Below are 23,188 nucleotides of genomic sequence, written 5' to 3'. Positions count from 1 at the left end.
TCGTGAAATAGAAGTTTCTTTCCTCGGCTGGTGCTGTTTGATTACCCTTTAATAAATTTTCTGCTGAACGGCCTGTTTTGATCTTTTTGTTAGAATAACGTGTTGTATAGACAAAATAAATGATGACCATAGAATTTATCATTCGAACCAGGACATTTTGAGAAGGAATTAGTTGCTATTAATAATGAGGCTGTGGCGATTCACAGACCTGTACCCCTGGGGCTAAGAATACATTATATGTTAATTTAAAAATAAATAAATAAATGCAATTTTTAAAAAGGAAAAAAAAATAATGAGGCTGAAATAAAAAGCATAAGCTGGGGATCCTGACTGAGCAGGAACCTTTGGTCACTTTAGGTTCCTGCTCAGGAACCTAAATGAACCTACATGAAATGTAGGGAGGTGTTTGGTGTTTTATTTGGGTCCCCCCCCCCTTTATTTTCTCTGGAAGACTGTTTGCTTTAGGGGGGAGTAGAACCAATATATTGCTACCAGTTATGTAAGGAGTTGTATGTAAAAACCTGAGTTAGCTGGGCCGGTGTTTCTGGTCTCTTCCCAAGATGTTTTAGCTCTCTTTATAGACCACTGCCAAGCACCTGGCTGGCCCGCCCTTGATCCCACTGAGGATTAGAGACCACTTAGTCTTCCCCAGTTAGTCCAGGGCACTTTTCCTTTTCCGTTAGGAAAACCCTCCCAGCACAAGGATTAGACCCGTGGTATGTTGGATTCCCCCACCTGCTGCTGCATTCCACCTCCCTCCCTCTCTCTCTCTTTCTCTCTCTCTCTGTCGTGTTGCCCCACCAGACGCTCTGGGGACTGTAGGAAGAGCACCAAGGAGGATGTGGGCTCCACATCTTGAGTACCACTGAGCCCCAGTCATGACCTCATTTTCACAGAGGAACTATGAAATACACATGACTCAAGCCATTCTTTTCTCTGTAGTCAGGATAGCTGTTACCTCTTTCCTGATTTTTTGCGTGCGCCCTACTGGTGTATCGTTAGCATTTTAGCTCCCTCCTCTACTTCCGGTAGGTCTTCTTTGTTGTTCTGTCTGAATAATTAAAAGTAAGAATACTTCATTGATATTCTGGACCTGATTTCTTGGTTTTGGGGGAAGTTTTTTGGGGTTTTTTTTGTTTGTTTTTTAGTATTTTACTTATTTATTTGACAGAAGGAGGGAGAGAGATCATAAGTAGGCAGAGAGGCAGACAGAGAGAGGGAAACAGGCTCTCTGCTGAGCAGACAGCCCAATGTGGGACTCGATCCCAGGACCCTAAGATCATGACCTGAGCCGAAGGCAGGGGCTTAACTCACTGAGCCACCCAGGCATCCTGGACCTGATTTGTTATATGATGCCATCACCTTACAGAACTCTTTCTGAACTCAGGACCAACTTCTCTGAGTGCTGTCTCTACTTGTGGTTCGTTCAGTTGGGATCCAGGGGACATGGACTTTGGTCATGGTTAGCAGCGTGAGAAGTGGGGCCTGCCACGCGCCTCTGCTCAGAACTTGCAGCACCGGCACTGTTCTCTGCAGGACCCAGCTGATGCCGAGAGTCAGTGCTGGCCACTTGCCAGGGATGCTGAGAGCAAAGGCCAAGCATGTCTCTCTAATTCTTTTCTATCTGCTGAACTCCTGTTCATCCTTCCAGACCCTCTCCAGGGGGCGAGCCTCTGATAGTCCCTGCTAAAGGGTCTCTCCCCTCAAAACCTGATAGGGACTGTTCACGTTTGACCTTCACAAATGATTGTTCCCAGAATAATACATGGATACTGTCCATGATTTCAGTGACCATGATGTAGGTGTCATTCTAGATGGATTATGAAGTTTCAGAGCTGGAAGTATTCAAGGTTTCTTTTTGGTTTTGTTTTTTTTTTTTTTTCCTTCTGTTTTTGAAGGTCTGGGTTCTGGGAAGTTCTGTTACCATTGTAGCCCCTGTTTGCTGAACACTTCCTTTATGTTAGATTCTATACTTAGTCATCTACATGCATTATTTCGTTTAATCCTCAAAGCGACCTAAAGTGGTAGATATTTCCCATCATCTGCATCAACAATAGAGGAAACCAGTTCTCAGAGAGGTTGAGTCACTTGTTTAAAGTCACACAGTTAGTAAGTGATAGGAGTAGGAGTTGAAATCAGATTTCTGTCTCTAGAGCCCAAGCTTTTAATCACTGTGAAATACTTTACAGAGGGTGGATGGATGGGTGAGACATAGGTAGGTAGAAAATTGACCATAGTTAGATAAATAGATGATAGACTAATAGAAAGATATCTGTGAGTAGGTAAATCACTTACCAGGAAAGATGCAAATTATTCATTAATCTTTATAAATGTTGCCTATAGGTACCTCCCTATGTACAAGATCAAGAGGAAAAATTATATAGAATTATTGGAAAACAGGGGCGTCTAGGCGGCTCAGTGGATTAAAGCCTCTGCCTTTGCCTTGGGTCATGATCCCAGGGTCCTGGGATCGAGCCCCGCATTGGGCTCTCTTCTCAGTGGGGAGCCTGCTTCCACCTCTCTCTCTCTCTGCCTGCTTCCTGCCTCTCTGCCTACTTGTGTTCCCTGCCTGTCAAATAAATAAGTAAAATCTTAAAAAAAAAAAAAAAAAGAATTATTGGAAAACAAACCTAGCAGGATTATCATCCAGAAAGTTTGCCCTGTTTAACCACATGTAAGTTATTCATACACCGTGGAAGATGTTCTAAATCACAAATAATTCAGAATTATTATTTCTTTATTTTAGCCTATAATCTCAACCGTTTTCCCCCCTACTCTACCCATTAACTTTTTGCTGCAGTCAAACTAGAACCAATAAGAAGGATACAACAAAATCATTTGAGTTTCCCTTTTTCTACTTTGATTAGCCAACTCACTGATCATAATAAGCAATCAGATGGCTCAGAGGGGCAGCACAGAAGCAAAGAGACAGGAGAAGTCCAGGCGATGCAGAAGCAGTTTGGGAGAAGTTTGCAATTGGCTTTAATTTGATACAGTCTTCCAATTTTATTTATTAAAAGAATAAGAAGCATGCTAAGATGCTGGAGAATTTTATAAATTCCTGCATTAATTTTTTTTGTTATTAAAAAAAAAGCCTGAGGGTTCTGAATATCTTTAGATAAAGAACACAATAAGCAGATGGCTATAGGTTTACTTTTTTTTTTTTCTGGGGTCCACCACCTGCTTTAATATACTGAAACATCAGGTCAAATGAGTTCACTGCCTACAGTACTGAAAGCTCCCTGACATTAGCCAGAGAACACAAATCTCAATCACACTGGCACGTAGTGAGAAAAGTCCTCACTGCAAGCTTTTGGCAAAGACTGCTGTATCTGTGTTCACCTTAAGAGACCAAATAATCCCTAATCTCACTTGCCTGAAATTCCCTCCAAGGAGTTCAGCAGATCAGACACCTTCTTGAGATCTCCATATGTTCCATAGCCCATAAATCCAAAATACACATATAAGTTGGCTTTGGGGCATAAGCCACTGTTGGAGTTGACTTTTAACCTCGTGCTTAAATTTTTAATTTAATTTAAAAATGCACAAGGGGGACACCTGGGTGGCTCAGTGGGTTAATCCTCTGCCTTCAGCTCAGGTCATGATCCCAGGGTCCTGGGATCGAGTCCCGCATCGGGCTCCCTGCTCAGCGGGGAGCCTGCTTCCCCCCCCTCTCTCTGCCTGCCTCTCTGCCTGCTTGTGACCTCTCTCTCTGTGTCAAATAAATTTTTTAAAAATCTTAAAAATGCACAAGGAATTTGAATGTTGAATTTGAAAATGCAAAAGGAATTTCAGAAGTAGATTTAGCCCATCTGCCTGATCTAGGGCTGAATTCTTCTTGAAGAGATTTCCTGTTAAAAGTTCCCTACTTGATGAGCCAAATATTGGACATCTAGTGTTTCCTCTGACTCTCACAGCCATCCTGACTGTATTTTTTATCTGATGATAAATAGTAAGTGTAAGCCTCCTACAGACTTTTGGAGGCAGACAAGACCATTGTCTGGTCAAGAGAACACTGGGTCAAGGTCTAGGCTTTGATGGAACTCCCTCTACCACTCTTCACCTCTGGGCCTTTCAGAGTGAATCTCACTTGCGTCAGACTCTGGTTTGCGATCTATAATCTCTACTTTCTCTTTTAAATTCTGAAATCCTGTGATATATTACAGTAGACTGTCCTTATCTGAGAAACCATTATCCTATGCAGTCCAATGAAAAACTGACACCCCGAAATTTACCTGAAAATGAAATGAACAAAGACATTATTCTCTACATGGGTAAACGACTAAAAATTCTGTCTTCAGCTCAGAAGACGGCATTGATCTTGAATGTGTTTGTTTTTTTTAAAGAGTGACAATAGAGTGTCATTTTTTTTCTCTTGAGATATTTACTTCTATTTTTGTTCTGTTTTGTTATCTAATGAGCCGTATCTCCTAATAACCTTTTGCAAGAATAAAACAAACAAAACAAACAAAAAACCCTGTATTTGTCTTCCACAGTGAACTCTGATGATTCTCGGATGCCGGTCTTTATTATTACTTGTTTGGAATGCTTGGCGCTTTAGAGATAATAAGATAAGACTTGGATATGCTTTAATACTCTAACCTTCATTAGGAGATGTAGTAGGGAAAGGGCACCTGTCTCCCATTCATTCACTCTACCGGAAGGGCATAGTGGCTGTGGGTGACACGCTTCACGTTGTCCCTTTGCTGCCTGCTCACGTTTTGGCTGAGCATCTGTGCCTTCTGAAGGTGGGTCCACCCAGGATGGCATTGTCCCCACTTGAGACCAGGGCTGCTATTACTACAGAACAGAGATTCGCAAACCCATGGGCCAAATTCAGCCTGCTGCCTGTTTTTATAAATAAAGTTTTATTGGAACACAGCCATGCTCATTTGTTTGCATATTGTCTGTGGCTGGTTTTACACCCAATGGCAGAGTTGAAGAGTTGCAACAGAGACTGAATGGCCCACAAAGCCCAGAATATTTACTGTCTGTTCCCTCCCACCACCACCACCAAAAAGGGCAAATCGCTCATATAGAAGAAGACTGAATGTTCAAAGGCAACAGTGTCCTGCTTCCACTTCCATTAGGCAGAACTTACCATAAGACCCCAGTGCTCAGAGTTACCCAGAGCTGAAGTTGAGAGTACGCGGGGAATGATTGGACCGTACCAGTCCGTGGGACTCCATATATATTGCTTTGCCCAACAAAGCTTGATAGAAGTGAGCACCAGAGAACTCTGTCTTATATTCTGCAGCACTGCCTCTAAGTGCCCTGCAAACAATGTCTCAATGAAATCTGGTATAGATGACCGGAAGCACTCGTTGAGCTGATCTGGTTCTGAGAGCAAGGATCGAGTCTTACAAGTCTTGCCTTTTGTGTCCTTATAGTGCCTCATGCAGCTGGTAAAGGAGAGTGTAGTAGGGTTGAACCATCAACAGAACCAAGAGTAAGATTGACAGGATTTTGTAAGGGGTCTAAGGGAACATGCACGTGACCGGAAGTCAACCCTACCTCCAGTCACAAGTGAGCCCAGCCTTGCTGTCCACATATAATCCTTCAGGTCGTTGGGTTCCTCTGTTTTGACTCCCTGACTGCCAGGCAGTCTTTTGACTCTGGCTGACCCTGATGGGTTTCTTCATTATCACTCTGGCATCTTGATGTAAATAAAGTAATGAACTGAAATTTGATCTGTAATGAGTTCAAGTAGTTTAGCATGAGGAGCTCCTCGGACCTGATCATCCTTGTCGGAATGAAAGTTTTGATCCTAAGGAACCTGTACTCAAGTTAAGGGAAGACGACATGGAGACACCTGCTTTAATCAGCAGCCTTCTTTCTCATGGCTCACGCTTGGCTGCAGTCCCCGGAGCCTCTCTGATGACCCACATCGTGTCTGCATTATAGTATAGTTATTTATAGTATGTTCATTTCCATTACCAGAGTACAAGCTCCTGGAGGACAAGACTCACATCTTTTTTCCCTTATTTTATGGTTCCCACTGGTGTCTGCAAAGTGCCTAGCTCTCAGTGTAGACTTTCAGAGAATGTAATTGAATGAAAGAGTGAGTCATGAGGGGCGCCTGGGTGGCTCGGTGGGTTGAGGCCTCTGCCTTCGGCTCGGGTCATGATCCCGGGGTCCTGGGATCGAGCCACACATCGGGCTCTCTGCTCTGCGGAGAGCCTGCTTCCTCCTCTCTCTCTCTTTGCCTGTCTCTCTGCCTACTTGTGATCTGTCAAATAAATAAATTAAAAAATCTTTAAATTTAAAAAAAAAAAGTGAGTCATGAGGAAGTTAATAAATGCTGTGTCTTTCCTAATTTCTCTCCATCTTCCCTCTCTCTACCTGTTCAAATCCTATTTCATCTGCATGGCGTAACGCACCCCCCACGTCTCCACACTATTCTCTAGTGACTAAGCTTCATAATCATCTCTCTTTTCTTATTGCATTCGTAGTTAGCAGCTAACAATTTTGCACTTAATTATTTCTTAATTGATTCATCTGTGCTATCTTTGTTTCCCAGGTAGCCTGATGTCCCTCAAGGCACAGAATATATATATTTTAAGTATTCTGTACCAGCTCCCTGTGCCAGCCCCCTCCCTCCAGCACACATAGTGCATCAGCTTTCACATATAACAGTTTTGCAATAAATTAGTGTAAATTAACTGAATTAAACACTGCCATTACATTTCAGGACAGGCAGGCAGGAATAAGAAGCAGTTTCCTGATGTTTCTTGGTCTGTTTCAGAAGTGTAAAAATTGTATTAAAATTAGTCGCAGGTTTGAAAGTTATCCTATAAAAGACAAGTAAGTTAGCAAAGTGCAAAGCCAAATGAGCAAATTGAAAAAGGCCTCTTCCTTCCTTTTTCTCCCTCTCTTCCTCTCTGTTTCTCTCTTATCTCGTTTTGCTTTTGTTTTTAATTATAAGGTCAATTTATCTGTTTAAGCAACAGACTTGAGAGTCTGGCTCTTGCGTCTGTCTTGCAGACACACTGTTGCCCGGCTCGTTCCCCATTTGTCACTGGTGGTCCCTTTATGTGAAACATTCAGATCACCTATCCCTAAACAAGATTCCTAAGAATCTGAAACTCTGTAACAAATGCAGTGAGAGGAACTTTTTTGAGCTACTTAATTTACTTTTACAAATCTGCGCTTCTAGGGTTGGTTTAAGTTCTTTGGCAACGGATCATTTTGATGCAGGATTCCTTAGACTTCTCCTTTGTCCCACAGAACAGTCTCCCATGAGTCGTCGTCACAAACCGTGAGAGTGACACCTGCTTGCCGCCACTGGATGATCTTTGTTTTAAATCTGGAATTTTGTATTGAAAACAAATAACGTTTTAGGACCCAAATCCCTGCAATAGATGCTGTGTTTTCTTGAGCTCTGATCATGGTTGTGCCAGGTGTTAGAAAGGAAGGAGGAAAGTCAAGGTTGGCCCTCTACAACATGAGCTCTTCAGGGGATGGAAGTGTTTGTGTAATGAGTAATCCTGAGCAGCTAACCAGCCTAACCAGATTACTGACCAAACTCCTTTCAGCCACAGGATCTGCCAGAGGGGGGAGGGACTTGAAGGGCTCTTGGCACAAAGCCTGTACTTGGCTCTCCCGTCAGAATGGCAGGTTGACAGAGTGGATACTTCCCTCCAGTTTTTTTTTGGGGGGGGGGCGCGGGGGAGGGTTGGTGTGTTTTGTTTTGTGTTGTGTTTTTAACGTCCACTTTGACCATTTCTTTTCCTTTTTGCCTTTGAATCCTTGTGGTCATGTGGTTTCCTGTACAGGAACCATGTGTTTCTGGCTTTTTAGCTCCCACGTGCCAAATAAGATCGCATGGAGTGATCTAGCTTTCGACTCCCCCAAGACTGTTCCTCTTCCAATGAGGTCTTCTTCGGATTTCTAATGAAGCTGACCTAGTTTTTCTAACCTTCTTTTCAATAATTAAAAATGTGAAATTCTACCCAGAGTCATTTTCTGTGCCAGAACTTCATTTCAGTCTCTGACTTGGGCTACAAATCTGTCATAAATACAGCTTCTCAACAGGAGGCCCGTGTGCAGGAGTCAAGGAGCCCCACACGCACCGCTACCACCGCCCCATAGCGAGCTCCGCTGACTACTCCAAGACGCTATTCCTTTATCTGACTATGTTTGGTTGGATTTATACCAAATGTCAGAGATTTCTTTTTTCACTTACCACCCACAGGTACTTTCCCCCTTTTGGTGTAATTGCTGAGGGTTGTATGCCTATAACTTATTACTTTTTTTTTTTTTTTTTTAACCACAGCTGTAATGTGATATAGTTTACCTGCTGAGTCATCTCTGAATTTCATTCATGTTTCTTTCATCCAAAAAAAAAAGAAAAAAAAAAACCCACTGTATTTCTAATTTCTGCGCTATTCTTGGTGTAGATTTCAGTTACCCTTCCGGTCACAGGTGGTAGGATTTTTTTTTCTCTTTAATTTTTTTTTTTAAATTTATTTATTTGTGAGAGAGTGGGGGAGGGAGGGAGCCGGAGGAGAGGCAGAGGGAGAGGGAGACAAGCAGACTCCTGTCTGAGCAGGGAGCCAACACGTGACTAGATCCCAGGACTCTGAGATCATGAACTGAGCAGAAACCAAGAGTTGGCAGGCTTAACCAGCTGAGCCGCCCAGGCATCCCTTCTCTTTAATTTTAAAAAGATGTTTCAAACAAGAATAAGTTCTCGTTACTGAAAGGTCCCCCAATAATGGGTCCGTGATTAAAGGAGCGAGACTGATACAAAGCAAAGGTCAAACAAAGCTTTATTCCGCGCCAAGCATCAAGAATCGAACCCACCGGCCCAGGGCCACGCCTCTTACAGAGAGCTCAACCCCCCACTGCCTTACCAACTAACTTTTAATGGGCAAGGGCCATGTGGTTGGGCCTGGCCACACACGGGTGGCCAGTGAGATTGTAACACACAGAGAAAGCTGCACAGTCATGCTAGGTCACACACGGATGGCCAGTTGAACTGCAAGTCACCCTAGTAGATATTTGAACTAGCCTATCACCTTGGTCAGAATTTGTGCCCAAAAGGTGGGGGCCCATACTCCTTGGTAGCTAAGGAGACAGTATACGCCCCCACTGATTGGATACCTTCACCTGGCCTGACCCACCCTTGTATTTGGGCTTTGTTGCCTGGGACTGGTTTCCTGGGCTTGCTTTTAAGTAAGTCCCAGAGTTGGGGGGGGGGGGCGGGGCGGGCAGGGTCAGTTTAAGTTTTACTGCATAAACAACAAAATCACTAACCCAAGATGGAATCCCTCTGGCTTAATAGGCCCTTACAGTTACATGTCAGACTGGAGCATAAATTAAATTGGATCAAAAGAGAGGAGCAGTTGGAATTTTTTGGAAGGGGGAGGAGGGCAGGGAGGGGGAGGGGCAGAGGCTGAAGGGGAGAAAGAATCATAAGCAGCCTCCACACTGAGCTCTGAACCCAACACTGGGCTCCATCTCATCACCCTGAGATCATAACCTGAGCTGAAATCAAGAGTTGGTTGCTTAACCAACTAAGCCACCCAGGTGCCCTCAATTGGATTTTTTTTTTAAAGATTTTATTTATTTATTTGACAGAGAGAGATCACAAGTAGACAGAGAGGCAGGCAGAGAGAGAGAGAGGGAAGCAGGCTCCCTGCTGAGCAGAGAGAGCCCAATGCGGGACTCGATCCCAGGACCCCGAGATCATGACCTGAGCTAAAGGCAGTGGCTTAACCCACTGAGCCACCCAGGCGCCCTCAATTGGATTTTTTTAAAAAAACATATTCAAGAGAGAAAATGCCGTAATTCATTTGATTGGAGCTTTTATTTTGGTGACATCTAAACTTCTCTCATATATTTTTAACTATTTAAAATAATTATATCCCATTTCTGAATTTCTTATTTTGTCTATACCCAGCAGTAACCCTGAAGTTAAATATATAAGGAAGTTAGCAGGTACAAGGTGTAATTGTAAACTAATGAGCACGATTTCCTTAATCAAATCACTCATACTACAGAAGGATGTTTTGTGGGTAATCACCAAGGATTAGAGACAGTTCAAACAAGTTCCCAGAAAAGGACTCTGTCCAAAATATACAGATGTTCTTTCTATCCCTAATGAACTTTACCATTTCTCCTTTTCATATAACCCTTTTTTTGCCACATGTTGGTAGAGTCCTTTGCAGACAGGGATTGTATCATGGGGAATCTCGCCCATAGCCTTAGCACCTATGAGAATGTCGTAGTCAAAATGTATCGTGAGTTCTAGACGACCCTGCAGTTTTCTCATTTTAGGAGAGCAACAACTGAAATCTTACTTCATGAATTTTCCTGTTGCCTTGCTTTTCACTGAGAACCATCAGAAACCTGTTTCTTCCATTAAAGAGAGTATGACAGAATTGCCTGTCCTTAAGGTACCACTCCGTTTGCCCAGGGCTACGGGGAATTCCAAGGCCTGAAAGCTTGATATTGACAAGCATGAAACAGATAGACAAATTATTTCATTCTGGGGCCAGGACCTGAGGAAGAGCAGGAAGCATATCTGCTAAATGAAGTTAAAAGATGCCTTTCCTCTCTGTGTTGTCTCTACATTCGTCAGAGGCATTTAAATTCAGAATTTAGTTCTTACATAATCAGGCCAGTAATAGCCCAGTGAGGTAATTATATAAAGGCAGGTAGCTAAGAACCCCCTTACTCCTATATTTTCTTCTAGAAAATAAAACCTGCCATCATAACCACTACCACATTTTCTACAAAATTACCTTAATTTGGGTCACGTGTTGAGCACCTGCTGTGTTCTAGGCCCTCGGCTGAGTGTCCGTGACCAAACACAAAGGTACTCGTGGTCCCTGACTCCACCGAGTGTGAGAGAGTCCTGACTGGGCAAACACATGTGGGAAAATACCTGGTTTGTTTTTTTTTTTTAATCAGTTACCAAGTTATCAATTACAAAATGTCTCAAAGCAGCAGCAAGTTATTCAGTCCCCATGGATGGATTAGAGTACAGATTCATCAACTAACCCTCCCATTTTCTAGCACACTCTTAAACGTGCCTTGTCTCCTAGACAGTTAAATAAGTCCCATGTAGACCATGGGAGATTTCTCTCCCTGACATCAGGAAAGAGCTACTGCCGGCCACTTGTGACACATACATCGCCTTGGAAATGTACCTTGTGCCTGTCGCCATAGCAACACCCTGAGAATGACCTCAGCAGCCACTCAGAATCATTCCTACAAAACAAATTATAGCTATAATTAACTCTCTGAATTTACTCTGCAGTATAAATTTGTTCAGACCTTGGTGTTTCTTTGTAAAAGGTTAAATGAATGGAATAATCCACCACAAGTCCCTCTCCCCCCATAGCCCATCCAAGTTTCTCTTCAGAATATCAGATGCTTCAATGGAAAGCATGGTTCCATTCAGAGACTCTTCTATTACCTTTTCTTAGAATGTGACAAGAATCAACACGAAAGGACATGCGGGTCCTACCGCTCTGTGCCCCAGAACAGGAGTGGCTGTTTCCCCTAAGCCAATGTCAAATGCGGAAGGTGCGGTGAGCCCAGAGCAAGGGGGCCACATAGATGGGGCTTAGGCTGGGAGAAGCTCTCCACACTGGCCACTCCCTGGAGCGAAAAATGCAGGACTCCATTGCACCCACATTTCCCCGCCTCCACAACCCAGTCCTGGTGCGCAGCTACTGAGACTCCCAGACCTTCCTTTAGGAGACAATAGCTTATACGTCTTTTGGGTGGTTGGTTGTGTTTTGTCATTTCGTTCTTCTTGCCTTGTTTTGGAGGTGCTTGGGCTTTGCCTTGGGTTGGGTCCTCGATGACGTGCGGTACAACTAGTGGACCTCAGTCCTGCTCCTTTCAGCTTTTTCCTTGCAGGGAGCTGGATTAATACAACTTGAATACTCCAGATTAAAGTGAGCCTTTCTCTCCCCACCACCCACTGAGACAAAGCAAAAAGAATGCCAAGCGAGAACTGGAGAAATGCATGGAACATCTCCGATAGTCATTTCCTTGCTGTACAATTTGTACAGTGAACAGACAGAGTAGAGCGTGGCAAGTAGCATGTCAGTGCTCCGTGTAAGTTCATTGTTGCAAGGGTGTCATTCCTCTTTGCGGACTGTGCTGATGTTGAAAAGGAGCAAAGGAAAGGCAAAGAAGGAAAAGTGTGCAAGTCTGAACGCTCTAGATATTCAGCTGATATTGCAGCAGTGCCCTTGGTTCATGGAGAGATACCATAGGCCACATTTTTAGGGGAGTCAGTAAGTCCTTCTTTTGGTCACGGAAACAGCACCCCGATTCTCTCTTGTTCTGTCATGGGCCGTGTTGTGATTTCCCATTCCTGTGATGATTCTCTAAGTTCTCCTCTGCAAAGAAAGACACATTCGTGCTTGGAGTAGTCTGTTGAGTTCACCTCCGAGTACCTGAAAGCCATGATTTCTCTCTACTGCAGGAACATGACAGCGCCTTGTGTGCAGGCATGAGCCACCCCGTTTGACCTCTGTGAGTTGTAGCACGTGAGCGGACATGGTTGACTGGGCAGCGTGTTTCTGGGCCAGCTTGTCCATAGAAACTAGAAGTTCTCTCACTCCTGACTTGATTTTTGTGTATAGTAGTTAAGTAAATGGTGGTCTCACAGGCTTCAAAATGTGCATTCATTTCAAGTGTTTCAAATCAGGGAATTGGTAAATCAGAAAACCCCATGGCTATAGACTTGCCAGTCGATTTTGTATTTACGGTGTGTTCAGCTGGTTTATCTATAGAATGAGACACAGTACAAACCAGCTCCCAGAACAAGGACCTGTTAAGCCCATCAGATACCTCCAAGACCCTGCCAAGATTATTGACTAAAATTTTGGATCTGGTCCATTTTTCTTCTGCCTCTCACACCAGTATTGTCCCAGTCTCCCTGTCTTCATCCTCCAGCCATTGTTTATAGTAATTCAAGATATCAGGCTGGTTCCTATCAGTCAGTAGAGAGCTAATTGCCAGCTAGAGAATAATTGATGTGTTTGGGGTAAGGCCACTAGAATACTAATTAATTTGTTACTTTGCATTAGGAATTTCCAAGGTGATCCTTTCCTTTTGTCCCAAAGAATTTGATAGACCTCCAAAAATGCAATAGTTTTATGTCTTTGTTAAAACCACTTAGCTCTACTATTTTATGATCCATGAATCTTAGAGAATTAATGTAATATTTCTTGTCAACACCCAATTTCAAATTTAATAATATAAGTAATATGGAAACACCGCTAGTAACAATGGTATTTAAATAATGCAAAGATTAAATACCAGCATAGGAAATCCATCTACCCATCCAACAAATACTCATTAAGTACTGTCCTCCAGGCACTCTTTCAGGTTCTAAGGCAAAAATAATGCTGGTCAAGACAAAACCCTTCCCATAGGTGGGTCACTTTGACTGAATATTTGTACTCTTGCTGAGTTAGCAACATACTCCACACTAGACATTTCCTGTATGTACCTCAGAACTCACTGTCTTGTTTTGTGGGCATAAAGGTGTTGAGATTCTAATCCCCTCTGATTCTATTCATGGGGCCACCTTTTCTTTAAGTCTTAATGCATATGTTAGTTACTTAGTGTGTACACTTCGTAGCTGTATGCTTTGAAACCATGCCTGTGTCGCATCCTGTTCGGGGCCAAGGGGAGCATAGCAAGCCTTTGGAATCGTTAGGATGCCGTGCAAAGCGGTCCTTTTCACCTATTGGTCATTAATTCTGTCAAATCAGGTCATTCTCAAAGTTGCAAAATATTGGTTTGCAATTTGAGAGAGTGAAAAGTAAATGGAATATAACGGTTTTGAGATGACAGAATTACTCTGATGGAGAACAAACGTGTGGTTGCCAGGGGTTAAGCTCAGGAGAGGCAGTGCATAGGACACTTTCTTCGTGGTGACAGAACAGTTCTGTATCCTGATTGTGGTGGGTATTGTATGAATCTTGACACGTGATAAAATTTCACAAGAACTATATACCCCCCCAAAAATGTGTGTGTGTGTGTAAGAACTAGTGAAATCTAAATAGATTGTATTTGAGTCAATAGTATTGGATCAATGCCATTTTCTTGGTTTTGGTAATACATCGTTGTATGTAAGGTATTATTGGGGGTAGACTGGGGGAAGGGTACAGGAGAATTCTCTGGAATATTTTGCGACTTCTTGTAAGTTAAAAAATTATTTCAAAATGAAAAGGAGTTGTTGTTTGTTTTTTTAAAGGAATTGGAGAAGTAGATAAATTTGAAGTTTAGGTGTGGTGACTCTAAACACTGGGAATATCTGACCTTAGACATTGTTAGCTCAGTAACCAGAAACCTCAAAAATTGTGGCTTCACATTAATCACAAATGACTTAGCTTTGGACAGAATTTAGGACATGGTGTGCTGCTGACTTCTCTTAGGGGAATAAGGAAATACATTCCAGAGAAAAACGCTCTGATATTCTGTAAAAAGACAAAAAAATAATAATAATAATAATAAGGATTCTGACCTTATGTATCACTCTGTTAACTGTTTATTTATACAGATACCCAAATAAAAGTTCTGTCAGTAATTCAAAATCTGTTCGCTTTGAACTCCGGCTTTACCCACCAGACCTGCTAAATGAGCAGAAAATAGAAAACTCCTTTCATTTCTTTTCCTTTCCCCATCTGCTTTGTATATGGATTCCAAATGACAGAGAAGAAACGAGAAAGCCTATGAACCAGGCAATCCATAGATGGGTTACCTTGCTGTGGCCAGTGGAAAGTTGACTTTTATCTCTCAACTTTCCAGATTGCTCTGCCCCTTTCTGATATTTCCCTTCCTCTTCTCCACCTCTCTTTTAGGATTTAGTTTTGCCCTTCCGTTTCCAGAGGCAGATTTGGCATGATGGTGTCCTAACGTTCTCGTTGTGTCTTTCCTCCTCCAGCTATCTTAATGACCTGGACCGCGTTGCTGACCCTGCCTACCTGCCTACGCAGCAAGATGTGCTTAGAGTTCGAGTCCCCACCACAGGGATCATCGAATACCCCTTTGACTTACAAAGTGTCATTTTCAGGTAGTAACTGAGTCTGTTAAACCCACCTCCCAGCTCCTGTGCCTTGACTAGTACATTTGGGGAACTCTACAAATACTGAAATCATGTGTAGACTTTGAAACAATCTGCAGACCAGTTATTATCAGGAGATATGCAAATGAAGTAATGTGTTCCAGAAAGAGGAAGCAGAGGAAAGATGTATGGGCAGGTTTCTCATTTCAAATTCAGTCACCAAGAAATTAGTGAAATCTGAAATTTGCTGGTGGTTGAGCAAAATCAGTCCCTTAAATGTTGATCCTGACTATTATTCTTTAAGAATTGGTCCTGACTATTCTTTGAGTCACTTTTTAATTGTGAGGACAATGGAAATATCTTTAGATTTGTGTAAGATATGAATGACCTTACGCCCCTACTAAGAACAAAAAATATATGTTGTCAAAAGCTTTCATGGTGTTTTCTTCGAGTCTACTGGTACCAATGCAGAATTCTTCAGTAGCAAGAAAGATGTTGGCTGTTTTATATTCCTGAAATAACTTGCTTGAAATTTTTCAAAATAGGTGATTTTGAAAATGGATTGATGATCCCAGTCTAAATTTATATAGGAAAATAGAATGAAGAATTCTGCTGCTGTTCAAAAGTATTTTAATGTTTTTTAAGAGGAGAAAAAATAAATAATACCAGTATGCTTTCATTTGATCTCTTATTACACAAACACTCAGTTATACTTCTAGAATACAAACCACATTGAGCTTTGAGAAGTGAGGCCATGTGAATATATGTCTCTGAGCATAGAGAGTTGAGTTCTCTGGGGGAGCCTATCCCATTGAAGACAATTACATTCACTAGAGGGATGTGAAATAGGAGTCATGTGACTCCCAGTTGGTAACTGCCACGTGGTTCAGATGAGCAGGCCCTCAAAGCACTCGGGGATTTATTCTAATCAGTCTCCACCCCTGGAGTCAGGTCTGGCCACTATATGCCACTCTAATGGATATATCTGGAAAGCAGGTGGCATTTTAGAAATATTTCTGAACCTTATTTTTTGTCCATCTCTAAAATGGTTGCATTAGATGATCACCAAGATTCCTTGTAGCTCCACCATGCTGGATTACATAAGCTTTGAGTCCATAGCATTTGGAGATCTTCAATTTGGAACACCCAAATTTCCTACTGCTTATAAAACTGTCCTGCAAAATATTTTCAGAAGACATAGAGCATTTCATAGAGATTTTCATCACTTCATTGTTTTACAACTGATAGTGAATTCTGAAACAAGCTTATTCTTACATTTTGTTTTTACTACATTTTGCTCACTAGCTTGAAGGACACTTTTTTGCCACTACTGTAAAAGTAATGACTCAGAAGAATAATTTCCTGCCATCATCAAAAGCATCTTATAGGGCTCAGGGTGACAGGATTTTATAGAATGAGGATTTCATATAAATGAGTAATGAATTCTTTACTTGACATGAAGAACTAGAATTTGGTATTTCTAAAGACTTAAGAGTTCTAGTTTTGATGTCCATCGTTCATAGGTCTCCCTGAATCCGTTGCTTTGCCCCTTAGAAATCTCTTCTGTGCCTTCGAGAACTTTTAGAAGCAGTCACTAGAAACTAGAAGATCCTTGATTTCTTAGTTTGCATTTAAGGCAGGGAAACACCAGGAATAACTTCAGTTTTCAGCAAATGCTCAGAGAGACCTCCTCTCATTCTTTGAAAGTATTTTACCCTGTAACCACTGTGCACGTTTTAGCCAAGATATGGATTGAACCTTTTGAGGAAATTTGGCTTCAGTGCCAGCTGCGGCTTGATATTTTTATATAAACATTGAAACTCACATTAATTGATGTCAGCATTGGTTCCTAACCAGGAAGTCAGCACATCGTTGACATGTTAAAAACAAATCCTTAAAAGAGTTCAAGTGATGGCCTCTGGAAGCATCTTGATGTTTCACACACTTTGCTTCTTAGCAGGTTAGAAAATTTGTTTGCATGAGGCCAATTGCACCATGATACTGGTCCAGTGACTGGACCTGTCCCAAATTATTGCCAGTATCGGAAGGAGAAAACAAGTCAGAATACCCCATGGATAACGTATCAGTGGAGTTCTGTTTGCATTTTGTTGAAGCATCACACATACCCATATTGAAATATGTAGCATCTTCTACCTTTAAATGTGTTTGCAGTCCTTTCTAGCATCCTTGAGAAATACACAAGGTTCTGCATTCTCATTTTACAGGAAAAAAAAAAAACTGACGTTAGTACTTGCCATTAGAACTTATCACAAATAAAGCATATTTTGTTTCTGATTTTTCTGTGCACAATGAAGTAAAATACCATTTTGCTTGACCTAGCACAGGATTTTTTTTTTTACAAAGTTACCATTTTCACTAATCAGATAACATTCTTATAACCACAATTATTAATTACCCAGAGTGTCTTGACTTAGATTGTTAGGGAACAGAAAGTTAGTAGATGTTCACCAGAAATATTAATTGAATTGAGTTGGATGGCCATTCTCTTTAGAGAGTGTTTTCCTTAAGTGTGTAAGTAAAGCTGTGTGTATATTGATCCTTTTTTCTTTATATGCTATTAATATGAATATTGTTAACCTTGCAGAATGGTCGATGTAGGGGGCCAAAGGTCAGAGAGAAGAAAATGGATACACTGCTTTGAAAATGTCACCTCTATCATGTTTCTAGTAGCGCTTAGTGAATATGACCAAGTTCTCGTGGAGTCGGACAATGAGGTGAGTGCTCTCTGGACAGGCAGTGGATTCTCATTTCAATATCTGACACAAATAAATACAAGGATGTAGGGTGTGGAACATGGGGTAAACCGATTTCATGGCTTTTTGACTACTGAGTTGGGGACTTTTTTCAGTAGTAAAGATAACCCTGTGGTAGCACATGGTAAAATCAGAACAGTAAACTCTTGTCAGTGGTATGAGCAGGTCTGTGTGTTGAGGTTTAATTAGACCCTATTTGATACTCTTAACCACCGTGTAGACACTCTGAAAATGAAAATAACATAGAAATCCCTAGGCTAACGCTCGTGTCATTTTCTAGCCCTCTTCCTACAGGATGGAGCTGGGAGTGTTGGAGTGAGTCAGCCTGTTTTGTTTTGTTTTCATTTTGTTTAAATCATTGTTTGTGCGTTGGGTGGGCCCCAAAGAGTACTCAAAACCTCTCTTGGCAAATGTGAGTGACTTTGCAGCTGGGCTCTAGATCAGTTCATTGTGGAGCCAATAAGTGTCTTGGTGACGTGGCCGTTCTGCTCTTACAGAATCCCATAGGCTATGGCATCATTTTGTCTCTCCTTGAACGGTGAATGATTGAAAAAATTATCCTTGATAGGCCTGTCTGGAGAACAGGTTCAGTACTGTCGCCTTCTCCCCATTACCTGGAAACCTAGCAGGTATAAATACGGGTTTTGAGGACGGTAGAGTCTCGATGATGAGTCAGAGTTGACTATGGAGGAGAACACAGGGGCACAGAAAACTCGCTTTGGGCTGAAATTCAGTTTGTGTGTGTTGGAGGAATAGAAAGATCCCTGATAACCTGTTAGAGGCAGAAATTGCAGACAGACATGCCAATAGTATGGATTAAATATCCGTCTTAATAGGATAGAAAACAAGAGAAGGAAATGATATGTCTCCACCAGCTTATTAAAATATAATCGGGCGGGCGGCTCAGGTCATGATCTCGGAGTCTTGGGATCGAGTCCCACATTGGGCTCTCTGCTCATCAGGGAGCCTGCTTCCTCCTCTCTCTCTCTCTCTCTCTGCCTGCCTCTCTGCCTACTTGTGACCTCTATCAAATAAATAAATAAAATCTTAAAAAAAAAAATATATATATATATATATATAATCAGGCATATTCAAATGTACTTTTAATTCTACACGTTTTTTAATATAGAAGAATTCTGGTTTCCAGTCCTTTTAAATATTTTCTTTTTTCTGCAAGTATTAATATCTCTATCAAAATACATTTGCAATTTCTTTTGCATGCAGGGTTGATAAAGAGTCCGGGAAGCGATACCCCGCATAGAAGCAAGTTACCTATTTATTCATGTCAGAATCCTTCTAGGGTGCAAGTATATGGGCTTTTGAATCAAAGAACTTTATGAGTGTTTATCAGCCATTTGCCCTCTATAGTTATAATGTAAACTGCCTGCCTGCGAGCTAAAATCTGTAGCAATCAGTTACCAAAATCTAAGTTAAGCAGTTACCATAAGAATTTTAGCTATGGTCTGTCTGTATGTATTTCTGTCTTTATTCCCGTGTTCATTTGTTGTTCCTCATTCTTGAATGTAGTGTTTTGAATATCCTGCGTATCTGGGGAACAGAATAAGACGTTTCTGCTATCTTCGGAAGTTGAAGCAAGATACAGAATGTTTTGAGGGCTTTTCTACTATGTGCTAGGTACCAGAGTATCTAAAATGAATCCTAAAATTAGCTTTGCGCAGAAGGACCTCTTAAGAGATAGATCCTCTTGTTAGAATAGAGAGTCAGGGGAAAGGGAGGCCTTAGATACGTCATAATCTCTCTGCTTTTTAGTTGCTGTCCAGTAAAATAAAATTTAAGACATTATAGCTGGAGAAGCAGAAGTGTTTGTTGATAACACATTTTATACAAAACAAGTACATTATATCTAGAAAGACATATATATTGATTCAGTGCTCATTAATTTACTTTAAAACTTACAAAATAGAAAAGGAAGTGAGTTCCCTGGGTAGCCCTTCATCTAATTCTACCACATCAACCCAGCCCTTCAGTTATCTGGACATCACAGATTATCTCACCTTTCACCCAACATTGCTCCTGGGTATCTGGCTTTTGTATAAAAGTATTGTATATTAACTAGATAATGATGACATTGTTTTGATGATCAGGTATCATAACTAAAGTCTCCACGGTAATTTGCTATTCAATATATAGGCATTATGTGCATCTAAAAATATTTTGCCAGTTTCATTGATTCTTTGGTGGTTCTTTGTGCCACAAATTGAGATCATCTGTTATCTTTTTTATTAGGACTCCCAGGTCCCTTGTGAATATTTTCAAAGCCTCCCTTGTAATTCTATGAGGTAAAAGTCGTTTCGTGGTGCTCTTTTCTCTGACCTTAAGTCAAGCCTTTTGGTAATATTTTAGGTGATCTTCAGCATAGTAAGAACAACGCTGCCTGTTAATTACTTCGTCCATGTTGACCACAGCCATCACTGTTGGTAATTAGGGAACACTGTCGAAGGTATTTTTTTTATTTATATATAACGTATTATTCGCCCCAGGGGTACAGGTCTGTGAATCGTCAGGCTTACACACTTCACAGCACTCACCATAGCACATACCCTCCCCAATGTCCATAACCCAACCACCCTCTCCCTACCCCCTCCCCCCAGCAACCCTCAGTTTATTTTATGAGATTAAGAGTCTCTTACGGCTTGTCTCCCTCCTGATCCCATCTTGTTTCATTTTTCATCAAAAGTATTTTTTAATGTTGGGTTGTTGTCACATTCTTTTTTTCTTCACTTGAAATGATAGATGAAAATGCCACTGCCTCTCCATTTCCTTAACACATTAAGGAAATTTAGAACGGTAGAGAATTCCACCGTCCACAGATTTTCTGGTTTGGGTGAGACAAAACTGAAACAAACTCTTGAAACTTTTTGTTCTTGGTTTTGAAATCTGATGGTCATCACTTGAACCCAAAGCAGACCTTTTGGTACCTGCCATGGTGTGTGCTTGTGAAAAACACCTGGGCATGGCTGTCAACAGCCACCTTTCCTGTCCCAGAGAATTCTGGAAAATGCACCGCAGGCAAAAACCCTCTGATTGGATGATTGCTTTTGCTTTTCATACCTCTGAAACATCTATGTATTACTCGTCAAGGTTTTTATGTAGATCTGCTTTTGTCTTTCTAGATTCTCAACCTTTCTAGGGTTTGGGGAAGGAATTTCTTAATTTTTTTTTTTCTTCCGAGAGGAACATATATCATTAGAGTGAGACTGATCGGGATCTTTGATCAGGATCTTCGAGCTGGGTCGATTTGCCCATTCCCTTTGCTGTGTTATTTTCCCTGTGATAACACATTAGCCCAGAGCCCGCTGTGCCCCTGTAATACTTCCATGCCTATGTTACTACTTCGGCACCTCTAAAAGCTGGAACACACGTGGAGGCAGCCCCATAACACATTCAGGCTTATCAGCATCTCTCCACACTCTGTCTTTTAGTCTTGATTTTTCTGATTTTCTGTTACATGAATATCGGAGGACTAATACAATAATTTCTCAGACCTTGACTCAGGGGCTGCCTTACAGACTATGCTCTTTATTGAATCTCAGACTTAGGTAGGCCTTTCGCCTCCACTTCCTTTCTGAATGGGCACTTCTAACTTAAGTTAATGCTTTTGAAATGGTTACAAACCCATTATGGCTTCGTTTTAATAAAACATCCAGATGGTTCCGACACCCCAAGCGTTCCTCCAACATGGCTTTCCATGAACATGTATTCTTGAATCCTGATTCTTAGAGTGGCTCCACTGATTTAAAAAATCAGTCAGTCAATCAAAGGAGTGAATAGGTATTTGTAATATCTCAGCACTTTATGCCTGGTCAAAACTGTCAGAAACCACCATTCGTCTGAATTTTGCCCGCTGTCATGCCGGGGAGGTGAAACTATCGGGTTTGTTGGTAATGCCGGCTAGCAGCGAAGTGGAAGATTGGGAGATGGAGGCCCATGGGCAGGGTCACCCAAGGCCTGAAGCCAGCTGCTTTCACACCAGCTCATTTCCCTTCCTTCACAGCGTCTTCCAGAAGTAAGAGACAAATTCAGAGGAAAAGCAAAGGGAACCATTAACACATCCAAGAGCATGGAGGTTGCATGATAATCCTGCCCTTGCAAGAAGAAATTAAAATGCCCTCCCCTACTTCTAAGTCCTTATTAATCTCAGGGATGGTGGTAGACCAGCCAGAGAGCCTTTCCTGGTGGTTCAGAGTTCCCCTATTGCTTAATGGATTTTGAACTGTGTTAAAACAAATAGTCTAAAATACGCATTTCCTTCACCTATTTCTCTTCTGCTGGGTTTTAAAAATGAATCCATTTTGAAGTTATTCAGCTACAACCAAAGTCTGAACATTTTCCTTAAAAGTGTGAAACCTGTACTTTGTTCTGCTCTAAAAACTTCCAGTGAGTTTTGGGAATTTTCTTCATATAAAATGCAGCATTGGTGAGGAAGTGACTAAAAATTGAGAAAAAAAATTCCAGCCCCAGAGGGAAGATCTGTAGGAGACTTAGAAGTAGTTAAAAACAAGAGCTGAGCTTATGACATCCGCTCTCTGTTGGACTGGCCCTCACGTCCTGTATTGATCTTAAATTATGAGACCAGAACCTTCCTCATGCTCCTCAGCCTTGGGCAAACTCAGCTTGGGCTCATGGCCTGATTACCAAGGATCTTCCTGAAGGACGTCCCACTTTTTTTTTTTATATTTTAAACTCTTTTCCCCATTTCCTCATTCCTTTGTTCATTTTTCGCCACCTGCCCCTTTTTTAGCCCCTTCCCCTTTCATCCTTTAGGCTTTCTGCTTCCTCGTTATCATGTTCTTCCACCTCTCTGTTCAGATGGCTTGAAGGAAGCTAGGAAGAAGTTTTCCGATTACCATGTATGAGTTAGAACCAAGACCTACGCTCGGTGCTGGCAAGGGTGAAGGGAAGCGGGCACACAGGGGCACTCCTTGTGTACCTGCATATTAGAAATCCTCCAAAGCCTACATGAAACTTATATGGTATAATCTATGTAATAATCTTTTTTTTAATTTAATTTAATTTTTTTAAAGAAAGAACAGGGAGAGGGATAGAGGAAGTGGGAGGAGAATCCCACTGTGGAGCTCAGTCTCCTGACCCTGAGATCATGACCTGAGCTGAAATCAGGAGTCGGGCACTTAATGGACCGAGCCACCCAAGTGTCCTAGGATTAGCCCACATGGGGCTCCGTGCTCAGTGAAGAGTCTGCTTCTCCCTTGCCCCCACCCTCGCTTATGCACTGTGTCTCTCTCTTTCTCTCTCAAATAGATAAATAAAATCTTAAAAAAAAAAAATAAAGATTTCAAATTGGAATTTTAGCTCTGCCACTTGCCATCTCTGTCCATTTTTCTTTTGGATTATC

The 23,188-nt window shown here is 41.6% G+C and overlaps 1 protein-coding gene across 1 annotated transcript in view; it reads left to right on the top strand.

Annotated features, from left to right (window-relative positions):
* The window catches only part of LOC309845945 (guanine nucleotide-binding protein G(q) subunit alpha), a 306,083-nt gene that overhangs the window by 210,971 nt on the left and 71,924 nt on the right, over positions 1 to 23,188 (top strand). Inside the window, exons 4-5 of the mRNA XM_082694485.1 lie at positions 14,921 to 15,049; positions 17,646 to 17,775. Of these exons, the coding sequence (XP_082550611.1) occupies positions 14,921 to 15,049; positions 17,646 to 17,775 (259 nt within the window). The remainder of the gene's footprint in view (positions 1 to 14,920; positions 15,050 to 17,645; positions 17,776 to 23,188) is intronic.

Source organism: Mustela nivalis (assembly GCF_964662115.1).
Source record: "Mustela nivalis genome assembly, chromosome: 13".
NCBI classification, from domain to species: domain Eukaryota; kingdom Metazoa; phylum Chordata; class Mammalia; order Carnivora; family Mustelidae; genus Mustela; species Mustela nivalis.
Note: the sequence above shows the minus strand (reverse complement) of the source record. Positions and strands in the feature narration are given on the sequence as shown.